Source organism: Patagioenas fasciata, chromosome 2, assembly GCF_037038585.1.
Source record: "Patagioenas fasciata isolate bPatFas1 chromosome 2, bPatFas1.hap1, whole genome shotgun sequence".
Classification (NCBI taxonomy): Eukaryota; Metazoa; Chordata; class Aves; order Columbiformes; family Columbidae; genus Patagioenas; species Patagioenas fasciata.
In genome coordinates, this window is record NC_092521.1 from 155,017,508 (window position 1) to 155,029,754 (window position 12,247).

The window sequence follows — 12,247 nt, forward strand, 5'->3', positions numbered from 1 at the left end:
TAAAAAACAAATATTAGTGTTGGTAAAATAGACATTGTGAAATTCAGTCTGACTGTAATAAACCTAAGAGTGTACCTGTCTCAAGTCAGCACCTGGTTATTATGTTCTCCACGATAAAGCCAAAAGTATTTATCTCCTTTCTTCGTCCATCCATTATATGACACCACAAAACAACGCATGTGACTATATGTATTTCTAGAAGCACCATACTTTTTTCAAGCAAAAAGGATAAATGCCCTCTATTCATATTTTTTCTTCCTCTGAAAGCTCTCCAAAGACAAAGAAGAAACTTTTGAGTAACCACTTTTTTGTGTATTTGTGTGTTTTGCTTTTTTCCCCCCCCTCAGCCTGCCCCACTTCTACCCACAGTCAGACTGCTAACACTGATCCCCAAAATGGCACGTGAATCTGGAAGAGCAGTATACAGGAATAAACCTGACCAAGCGCTGAGGAAATTGCTTTCAGAAATTGGAACTGAGAGAACCCTGCTAACGATTTTCACAGGCCACTCACTGCAAGTGTTCATGGACAGAGAAATGGATAGATAAAGACCCTATGGGGCAACATCATTTACTCTTCTGATGTATAGAAGGTACTTAAAAAAAACCAAACAAACCATAACTAATTATTAGAGTTAGTTTTAATAAGCTTTCAGTTTGTTTTTTAAGATTTTCTTCAACCTACCACTTTCTCAATTAAATTGCTTTGCAAGCTACAAAATGCGTACACAACCACATGACGAAGTTGCAAATGGGTCCATTACTATATGACAGGAATTAGCAATTGTATTAATGTTTTCAGTAATTTCCATGGGCACTCATAGGGCCATTGGTGCTAAATCTATCTGGGACCAGTTATGAACAGAGTTCCTCACGGGTGGACACCAAGTTAGCAGTTTGTCTTGTGGAGCTGACAGTGAACCAGCCATCTCTGTGGTGGTACAAGCCAGAGCACAACAACAAGTCAAGGGAGGTGCTTGTTCCCTTGGCACTTGTGAGGACACACCTGGAATGTTACAACCAGTTCTGAATACCCAAATACAACAGATCCAGACAAATGGATGAGAGTCCAGAAAAAGCTCACTGAAATAGCTAGGGTGCAGAGCATGAGACATACATAAGATGAACTCTTCTCAGAGAAGTATAGAAAAAGGACAAGAAACAATGGGCCCAAGTTGCAGCAGGACAAATTTCAAACAGGCACGCAGGAGGATTTTTTAGAATTAAGAGTCATCAAGCACTACAACAGGCTGCTCAAAGGCAGCAAAACCTGTCCTTAAAGGAGCCCAGAATTTGACTCAACAAAACCTTAAGCAACCTGATTTAACTTTGACACTAGCCCTGCTCTGAGCAGAAGGTTCAAATGGATGACCTTCAGAGACCACCTACTCTTTTTTTTTTTTTAATGTTTCAATGAAAACATGCAATGGTCTTCACAAGAGCTATACTAAAAGCAGCAAAACCACTATGCTTTATACAAGCAGAATGCTTTAACATGTGTAGTAGCGCACAGCGAAGCTCGCAGCACTGGAAATTTTCATAATCCAGTATCTGTTCCGATTCACTCTTACGCACAGGTGAAGTATTCATTGGTCTACAGATCTGTAAAATAGGGTTCAAGTAGTCTTCCACAATCTGACGATTAGCTAACAAATGAAAGTCACTTCATTACAACAAAGCACTGCATATACTAAAATTCTATTAATACAACAGCCATATTAAAATGATAAGACCAATATCTGATATGGAAGTAAACGTCCCACGGCTACCAAATGCTACAGCTTAAAATTAAGGCAGTTCCTTCAGTGGAAGAAGATTCAACAGAAAACTATCATTAATGTTAGAGATTTCAAACATTGACTGGACTTGTTATTTGTTTAAATCCTGCCCACATTTATCATAGAATCACTTTGGTTGGAAAAGACCTTTAAGACCATAGAGTCCAACCATTAGCCTAACGCCAGTCCACTACTAAATCACGTGCCCAAGAACCTCATCTATCTGTGTTTTAAACACCTCCAGGGATGGTGACTCCATCACTTCCCCAGACAGCCTGTTCCAATGCTTGACAACCCTTTGAAGATAATTTTCCTCATATCCAATCTAAACCTCCCCTGGCACAACTTGAGGCCATTTCCTCTTGTCCTATCACTTGTCACTTGGGAGCAGAGACCAACCCTCTCCATGCTACAACCTCCTTTCGGGCAGTTGTAGATAGTGATAAGGTCTCCCCTCAGCATCCTTTTCTCCAGCTCTGGATTCCCTCAGGATTATTCCTTTCTTCTTGTCTTCTGCTTCCATAACTACGTTCTTCCCAAAACTGACCTGGAGCATATTCAGCTATTGCTCTCTTTAAGCAACATTCTTAGACTTAAGCTGCAGATCACTGTAATAATTCCAAAAGTTTAACAGCTCATTTGCAAATCTTACCTGTATAAACAGTCCATATAGTCTGCCCCTTTGCTATACTCTTCCCAGTATCTGTGATACATAACCAGTACTTGCTCTTCAGCTTCCAGAACTCTCTGTGAAAGAAGACACACACAAATCCCACTAAAATTAGTACAAACATAGTGTGCATACATACATAGAAAGTTATAACAGATTATAATTTTGAAATAACTAACACATATTCAAAATTAAGGCCACATCCAAGCTTTAACCAGTCTAAAAATAACATTGTTGCAATGACCAGAAAACTAACAAAGCACACTGCGCAGTTTTAGTAAGCCAGCTACAACACCTAAAGTTGCTTTATTGTGCATTTAAAAAGAACAATCTCTATAATGTGTCATTTTCTATTCATCTTCACAGAGGTACTTGCTTAAACAAGCATAGTTCATACTCTCACATCATACTGGTGGGATAACTCGCGTAACTATTACCTCACCAACACAGATGAATTTTAAATTCAGGAAGCCATATGCACACTGGAGTAGCTCCCTTCTAATCAGTTATGCCTTATGGGTCAGACAAGCCCTTATACTTCCCAAGAATCCTGGAATAAAACAAGTTTAACAAAGCGCAGATATGCACAAACTTGAATTCATTTTAAATTATGTCAATCCAGGCCCAAACCTTTTATAATTTAAGCAAATCATCATCTAAGAAGTTGCTGATGTACTGAACTTCTCAACATATATTCATACTTCAAAGGAATAAGTTCAACAATTTAAACTAATTACTAAGATTTGTGAAGGAGGATTAAATCCTAGGAATTCAACTATAATTCTCTCTAGGGTATGTAATTTTAAACTCTGGCTCAAGCAGCAAAGGAGCCTATGCAAAAATAACATAAAAGAGGAAAGCTAGTAGACAAAACAGAATTGAGAGTGCTTTCCTCCACAGTACGCATTTACCAAAGGTTTTCCAACATTATTTCAAAGACAAATGGTAGACAGCCAAATTAATAAAATGGATGTATGCTTTCTGCTACTTCCCACAGCTCCTACTGTGCTGGCACCCACCTGATTACCCTAAATGAGCTCATTCAGCTCACTAAATAAAAGAATAACAACTTTTTTGGCCAAGCTGTCTGCCAGTTTAGTGAACTGATTCAGTCTACCAAAGTGACAGAAGTACCTTCTCTGCAACCAGTGGAACTACCCATTAAAATACTCAGCCTGTCTTGTCGAACGCCTGAGCTCAAAAAATTGCATTGAGCCAACTAGTAGTGCTACCCAGAATTTGCAATTCTTCATTCCCTATACATAAACTGAAGACAGGTGGACCTCTTATTTAAATCTACTTTTTACTGAAATACAAGGAGACGCTGTTCATCTACCCTATTTGTTCAACATGATTAATCATCATTCTGTTGAAATTGTCCATCTTAGCTAATTAGAAAAGTTAAATCACAGTTATATAGTTACACAAATATTGTTATTTGTCATAACAAATAATTTGTCATTACTTCCTCTGTTCCTAAGCACTGTCATTTTGCTTCCCACGTATTTTAGAAGTTTTCTTTAGTAGAGCATATACAATCAGTTTCCAAGACACTAGAGTACATACATTTACATTGTAACAGAAGGCAAATTATAAACAACAGCACATTTGGAAAACATAGACATTTCTGTAATTTGCTTGATTATAAGAACTCGACAGAAAAGAACTAACTTACTTTTCAAGCCAGCAAATATTTTATATAAATCATAACTGTTCTTTTAAAAAGAAACTTCTTTCTTTTGCGCTGCATGTAGACAGATATATAACTGTTTACATTGCGTTGTGTGACATATGTGTCGCATATATCAGATTTATATATTCTGTCCCTGGAACTCTGTCACCTGTGATTTAATCTCATAAAATCTGTCTACTTCTATACATACAAACAAAACCCCTCCCTACAGTAAAAAAAAAGATGAATAACACCTACAAGTACATCAGTAACTGTATAGGTTACCTTGTGCAAATGGCGTACATGATTCTCCAGAAAAATTTTCGTTTCAGTATAAAGTCTCTCTCCCAGAGGTTCAGGATAGGCCACACACAAAGCATAAATGTCTCTAAGCTGAGAGTTAAGGTCTGTATCGGCTTAAAGTGTGAAAACTTATCAACAAAATTGAAGGTTGACAGAACGTTTTTTTTCTTCCACATGCACATTTTAGACTTTTTATTTTTACACTTAAGCACAAAAGATAACACAGATCATTTTTTGAAACTAGCATAAAACTTGATTTGTGAAGAATCTAAGTTTTCAGTGTCGGTAATAAATTTTAAGTGGTGGAAGGTGAGGGAATGTTAGAGCTAAGATCCTGGAACTACTGGTAGCCCCACGCTGACATGACTTCTATCACTTATTTGATGTCTATGAATAATATATGGCTATCTCAAAGTGAAAAAGCAGCTTTCATTCAAAATTCTTCTTTTGCAGGGTGAGAAAAGTCAAAGGAAGCCAAAGCCAAACTACTGCTTAGGGGTCTTCACTTTGTGCTGAGAACAAGAACTTCAAAAGCCTTGTATGATTTAACTGCTCCAGCAGTTGCCATTTGAGGGGCATTGCCCAGCACTGGAAAACGGAAGCAATTCCAAACTGAGGCGGGGGAGTGGGCAGAAAATAGACCATCAGCAAGAAAATACTGTATCCAAGGCCCTAAATGCTTCCAACTACTGCCTTCGCAGTTAAAAAAGCATTTACTTAAGACCTTATATTAACAGAAGGTTTGTAAAACATCTTCTCTAGAAGACCAAAGCACAGCTTTTGAAAAATTTCTGTGATTGTCAGTCTTTCTCTGTAACAGAATCAAAATTCATAGAGTGCTTGAGGACTCACAGTCAGAATCACGATCATATGAACTATTCACTTTTTGCAAACTTTAGGTTGGTTCTTACATTAAAGATGCATGTTTGTACATTTCTGGTTCATTGTAAGATCCTTGTAAAATGGGGGAGGAGGGAGAAGAAACATGTAGAAAAAAAATGGAAAAAAGCAGGTGGTCACTTGGCATACTTTTAAAATAATTCTGTTTGCAGTACAGCTACCTTCCTCCCTGGGTACTGTTCATCCCATTCATTTAGTTGGTGTAAAACCCAAGACAACAACAGGAAGATCCTGATGGTTCTACCCATTCAAAATGTTCTACTGCTAGAAAGTTCCCAAAGTACAGATGAATTATCACTCTCTACTCAAGTGTCATCAGCCTCTTAACCTAAAGAGCACTCCCGAGCCTACTGAACAGTTAGATGCAAAGACTTAGAAGTTGTACAAAGCATTCATAATACCCAAGTTATTTTAAATCATATCTCAAACATAACTGTCACTCATCTACCAGACAATGAAACAACTCCAGAAGCACTTCTTTCTGCAGACAACCTGAAAGGAAATCTGAAGGTCAAAGGTGGCTCAAGATGACTCATGGTTTAAATAAAGTGACATATGGTCTTTCAAGTGAACTTTTCCAGAAGATTTTAACTCTTACACAGTTGTGTTTCCCAGTTCATTGCCATTGACATTTCAAGTTCGAAATACAGGCTATATTTAAAGATAAGCTATGTTTAACAATAAAATTAGCAGCAGAGTTAGAATGAAAACACTATATTAAAGACAAACAAGTTCTGGGGGAGTAGTGAGGCAAAAATTAATTCTAGGAGTGGAATATGAACAGTACAAGCCTCTCACCCCTGAAATACTGTTAGTCTGTGTCCACCATCTGATCTCAACTGTCTCAAGCAGCACAAGAGAAAGCAAACATTTTTTAATACACTGCTGCAGACTGAAGTCGTGATTTTTTGCTGTATCTGTTCTTTAGTTTCCACATCGTTATTTTCACTATAGAGAGACTGCAAGGATCAGGCAGTACTATGATCAGTGAAATAACCCATATGAATTTCATTAATACATAGTTCAAATCATTTGTCACCTTTTTATTGTGCTTATTAAGCAACAAGAAAAACAGAGTTAATACGACATTTCCTTTAAAATCCCTGTAGACGTTTAGAAACAGATTACTCAAACTGAATTTAACAGAGAATAAAAAGCTAACAACAACAGAACATATTTTTTTAAATGCCACACTTCCTAAAATATATAACTAACACTTCAGCTTTTTTTTATATATTTAAAACCTGGAAAAAGCTTTCCTGTGAAGTGTATAGAGCTACCAGTTTCACCAACTTGTTGAATACTCAGTGAGCAGTTCGTGTTAAAACACAGTTTGGTTGAAGGCAGCAGAAGTACTAAACAATCAACATTTACGTTGGAAGTCACAAGTCACACAAGCTCCTCAAGCCATTCAGCCGTAGATAATAAGCCAAAACGCTCTTGCCTGTGCCAAATTAGGCCTAATAGTGCCACTTTCCAAGGAACACAATTAAGAGATGATAGTAAGGTCTTAAGAATTACATGCCAAATGATTCTTCCAAGACTGCTTCTCGAGTCTGCTATTCATAAGCGTTCCCCTTCTGATGTTCAATCAACTGGAGTAAATCCCAAAAGCGGATCAACAGCAGACTTGTGTACAAGGCTCCCGCATAACAAGTTCTAAGTGAAACAGTGTGACAATAGGAATCAACCCAATGCCTCATTCAATTATTATTTTAGATTTAAATCTATTTTAGGTGCCCTTGTTCAAATGTTTCACTTTAATCTACAAAAGCTGCTTGAAGATTGACATGTACAGTTCTTAAAAACTGCTCAGAAAGAATGACTTTGTCAGCATTTAAGTGCAGAACTAATTGATTCAGAAAGTCTGTAAATTTTGGAGTCATTTGAACCTGACTCCAAGACAAGGTGAAGAGTCATGCCCCCAGAAATTAATCACAAAGTTTAAAAATGAAAGAGCTCCTTACAGATTATTGCACCATAGAACAAGACTCCACAAGGACTATGAGCAATTTTTATTTTATGTATTTATACAGATGCACACACTCAAAACACAGGCAATGGAAAGGTAATTCTGAGAAATGGTAACACATTCAGAAAGAGACTTTAGAGTCTAGCTCCTAAACACAGTATAAGCTTATGTTGAAAATATCTATGAATAAGAACTTTCTCAGGAGCTTCTTTTTCACCCAGAATTAACAAATCGATAACTAAGTCTTCCCCCATCTAACCATTCCTCCCCCCTATAATTAAATCAAACTCTATCAAATTGCTGCAGAACAGCTGCAAGCCCTCCTAAAACTCTCCAATTATCACCACACTGTAATGGCTGATGAATGCATAGACACAGAACATAGTTCTGTGGTTAGAATAGTTACATCTCTTTTAAAAGAAGTTCACTGAAACTTGAATCTTGTGAAGTTCCAAGTCCATTTTACATGTAAAATGCAAGCCTCTAACTACAACAATATATGTACAGCTGTGACTTGAACAGAAAGACCACATGATCACAGCTAGAAAGAGTAATTATTTTAAAACATAGCTTAACTGTCAGGAATAGAGAGACAGTAATGGTAGAGGGAAAGGAAGGAGGTTTTCTTATAGACCCTTGCTATTGACATCTCTAATAGGGTAGCCATCAGTACACTTAGAAGTGCAAATAAGAGGAAGACATCTTTAAAGAGAACAACCTTAGTAATCCCTCACACCCCAAAATTTAAAGGTGAGTATTCTCTATCTTAGGTGTTTCCCCTGCTACACACACACTTAAGTATACAAGAAGAGCTCATTATCAGAACAGGGAAAAGTCAATGCCTGTACTTTTGCGAACAGCTACAGCATAAGCTAAATGTTAGAGCTACTAAAAGTGAGTAAAACTCGGACCAGTTCACTTTTTACCATCGTGGTGATTTTCACACATAATATTTCTGCAGAATTTCCCATGCCTTTCAACATATCTGTTAATCCACAGGCTTAATAACATACAACCTCACAACAGGCTTCTGATAAAGACCACTGAAACTGTTATAGCACACAGGCATACTCCATGCTAAACACATCATGCAAACATTAAGTTGGATTTTCACTTAAAGGATACGAGAAGCGATCATTCCACGTTGCTCTTTCAACATAATCCAACATAACAACAGCTTTAATTGTCGTTAGAAGTTTGTTCCATGTTTCATCGAAGTCAACTACTCGTGGTTTCAAGGACATTGTGGGGCTTTAGTGTTAATCTGTAGAAGAATTAAACATCAGACAATATTGCACAATCATTTAAAAAATATATTTCCTTTGAATTTTTGAATTTAAACTTTGTACACTCTTGCACCACCATGATACAGCAACACAAACAACCACTTCCACTTCCCCACCCTCCAAAATCAAGCTCACAGGTCCTTATTTTTAACATTACGGAATGGAACATTAATGTTGCAAGAATAGCCTATAACATAACACCAATTTATCTCACAGCATCATGACTCAAAGTTCATCACCCCACCAAGCCACCCATTTAACAGTGCCCACGTGATGAAAACTTTCCTGTAAATTTTTGCTTGGTCACTTCATACAAAGACTGTTTCTGCTGTATCTGAAACAATTCTGGGCAGGAACACACTGAACATACTACCAGTGTATTTGAAATTACTACTGTCAGTTTGTAGCCTATGTTCACCTCAAGCTTTCATGAGACATTTTTGGTGTTATACTTAAAAAGCCACAAAACCCAAAAGCTTTGATCAGGATGACAAGAAGAAAACACCTCTAAACACAAAGCATTAGGCAGAGCTTGTGAAGCTTATTGCACTGTGCAGCAGGACAAATAGTGAATTCTTTCAAATAAGACATGGTTTGAAAATACAGAAGCCGTGTTAGTAATTTCCTATCAAAAATACCAGAAGAGATTTACTGAAAGAAAAACTTAAATTACTGAAATAAAACTAGGAATACAGTAAGGTAATTTTTTAAAAAGAGATCCTGAGAGACACACAACAGTAAAGGCCTCCCCTTTGTTTCTGTTTGTCTCTGTCCTATGCACCTGATCTAGAAAGGACCTGATGTGTGACACTCCATGTACAAAGCAAGTCTAATTTCTGCTCAGAACCATGACATCATGAGACTAAAACAAAAAGTGGAAAGAATACTTCTACTTCCATTTTGAAAAGATGGACAAGTGCCTCTGGAGTTGCGTTCCCAAGTTTTCAAGGTCAGAAGAGAAAAAAGAAAGTTAGTGACAAACTTTCAGCACAAGAAGTACACCTCTAGAACAGAAAGAATCAAATGTCATGCTACAATACTATTCAGCAACCAGCTTACTACCTTAACTGCTACTGGTTCTTAATTTTTCTCAAGCAAATTAGTTTTCTCAAACTGCAGGATATATACCTTCTCAGTTTAAGAATAAAAAGAAAAAAAATCAGATGCAATTTTGCACCACATGCATGCAAAATGCCACCCTAACTAACCAAGCTCCTTAACTGCTGTGCATTCAGCAACCACAGAGGCTTGTTTTCCTCTACCTGCAACACAACAGTTTCCGTTTAAAATGTAATCAATGTCTGACATAACCCACATTTACTTTGATTTCATAAAGAAACTAAGTAGCAACTAAGTAATATCAAGGAAGTGGTATTATCCTAGGTTTTATTAACAGGAAACTTTTTAAGAACTAAAGCTCAGTAAGTGGTGCATACATGTTTTCAGATCAGTAGAAACATTTAAGTGGTTACCACTTTTGGAATTAAAAACAAATCTTCAATCTATGTATGTCAGTAGCAGCTTACTACACAGAAAATCAGTGAGAACTGACAAAACAAATAGATACATATCAAAAAAGTAAGGTGAAAAACACAGACTGATGCATGTTTCAATGAAACATAAACCTCAGGAGAAGTAAACAACAGCAGAGCTCACTTCCAAAAGGAGGTGAAAAAACAAAACCAAACAAAAACAAAAAACACAAACAAAAAAAGCAGTCTTCTAAAAACTCCAATATCATTCTTCTTCTGGAAAGCACAAGAGTATTTTCAGCTGACCCAAGAAAACATAATCATGGTCCACAAAAGTTTTAAGAACCCTACGAAATTCTTGTGCCAATTAAGTTATACTTTGTTGAGTGTTATGTTAGAGGTTGCTCTTTCTCAAACAGACTTGGTACCTGCAAGGTAAAAGAACCATTCCTTCACAGATAAGCAAAGCTGAGAGGATAAACAGGAAAAAATAAGGGTGGAAAAAAAGTCCTCTCCACAACACATCACACAGAATCAGTAACACTGTGTTTAGCATCACCAAGACTAAATACTATACAAAGCACTATGCAGCCATATACTCATCCACGTATACTGGGGTTAAATATTTTAAGACAGAGGTTACTGTTGTTCGGCATTCTCTTACAGCTTTCACATCTGTATGAATTTAAACCTCCTTCAGACATGTTACCAAATGCAGTATAACTTTTTCTGCAAGACGCTGGGGTCTGGAGGTTTGCTGTCCCTCTGTCTGCACTGCACGAGCTCACCAGCTTAGAGTATTAAATATCTCATGCAGATGCAAGTAACCTCCACGGTAAAAATTTTAGCAGAGTAGAATATCTATTCTAAGGTTTATACTATTCAGCGGGTAGGCAACTACAGCTGTTTGACAAACACTAAGGAACAGATTATCGTTAAACATATCTACACACGACAATAATGAAAGGATGTTGCTTCCATTGCCTCATTCCCTAAAATGTGCCACTGTCATACTGAATGTGTTTGTTCACACAAACAGACGTAGATTTTGGCCAGCGTCAAAACGCTCCCCAGTTCCAACCTATTTAACCATCTAGAGAAATAACATCACAAGCTCGCGGTGGGTTAACAGCCAAGGGCAGGGGTACCCGAGTCAAACCTATAAACAACGCTGCCTGCCGACACCCCGCTCCCCACAGCCCCTGGGGCAGGGGACGGGGGCTCCCCCCTCTCCTCCCCACCAAAACAAAAGTGAAACCAGCTGAGGACGCGGGCGAGACCACTGCCGGGCCCAGCCGGGGCAGCCGCACCGCACCCTCCCCGCCGGCCAAGGGCAGGACCCGGTGCAGCCCCCCGCGGGGGAGGGCGCTGCCACACAAACACGGCCGAGGAAAGGGCGCTCGGGGCGGGCCCGGCAGCCCCCGGAGCCAACGACCCGCGGGGCGGCGGGCAGGGCCGTCGGGCGCTCCCACCCGGGCAGGGCCTCCCGCCCCACACGCACCCGGCCCGGCCGCCCACCGCGCGCGGGTCTAAAGCCTCCGCCTCCCCCTGACCCGCGGGGCTCTCTCCCTTCAGCCCCGCGGCGCTCCCGGCCGGGCCGGCGCGGGGGTTACCTGGCGGCAAGGGGCCCGAGTCAGCGACGCCCGCCGGCTTCCCTCGCTGCCTGCCCTGCGGCCGCGGTCCCTGCCCCGCTCCGTCCTCACAGCGCTGCCATTACCCAAGCCGCTCGCCCCTCGCGCCCCGCCCCTCCGCCGGCGCCGCCACTGCCGGGGACGGGGTGCGGTGCGGCCCCACGCCCTCCGCGCCGCCGCCTGACTCTCCCTCACCCGCCGCGCTGCGCGCTCCGCGCCGCCACCCCCGGGCTGTCCCCGCCGGCGACAAGGTGGGCGGGGGCCAATGAGTCTCGGCGCACCGTCACTTTCCGACCCCACCCCCCCGCCTGAGGAGAGGGTCTTGGTACAGCCCACTCTACGGCAAGCACGAGCGGCCGCAATTCCCCGCAGCGGGTCGGCGCGAGGCAGTATGGCGCATGTCTCGTTGGGTCCCCGCGCACGCGTTGCTCCTCCGTTGGTGACGGGTCCCCTCCGCGCATGCGCATCACCCTCCACTCGGGTGGCGGGGCCGGGCCACTGACCAGCTCGAAATGGAGTCGCGGGGGGCGGGTAGCCAGCAGCTCGGGCACGGCCGGCCAGGCC

At 40.6% G+C, this 12,247-nt stretch overlaps 1 protein-coding gene across 3 annotated transcripts in view; it reads right to left on the minus strand.

Moving 5' to 3' along the window:
* Window positions 1-12,013, minus strand: part of CUL2 (cullin 2) — a 49,535-nt gene extending 37,522 nt beyond the window's left edge. For 2 of the 3 annotated variants that reach the window (XM_065831957.2, XM_065831955.2), the window contains exons 1-4: window positions 11,666-11,820; window positions 8,420-8,558; window positions 4,405-4,507; window positions 2,430-2,524 (exon numbers count right to left, since the gene is read on the minus strand). In XM_065831957.2, coding sequence (XP_065688029.1) covers window positions 2,430-2,524; window positions 4,405-4,507; window positions 8,420-8,538 — 317 coding nt within the window. In that variant the 5' untranslated portion in view covers window positions 8,539-8,558; window positions 11,666-11,820. Of the gene's footprint in view, window positions 1-2,429; window positions 2,525-4,404; window positions 4,508-8,419; window positions 8,559-11,665; window positions 11,821-11,878 lie in introns of those variants that run through there. The other variant, XM_065831956.2, reaches the window with a different exon arrangement.
* Between the last annotated feature and the right edge of the window lie 234 nt (window positions 12,014-12,247).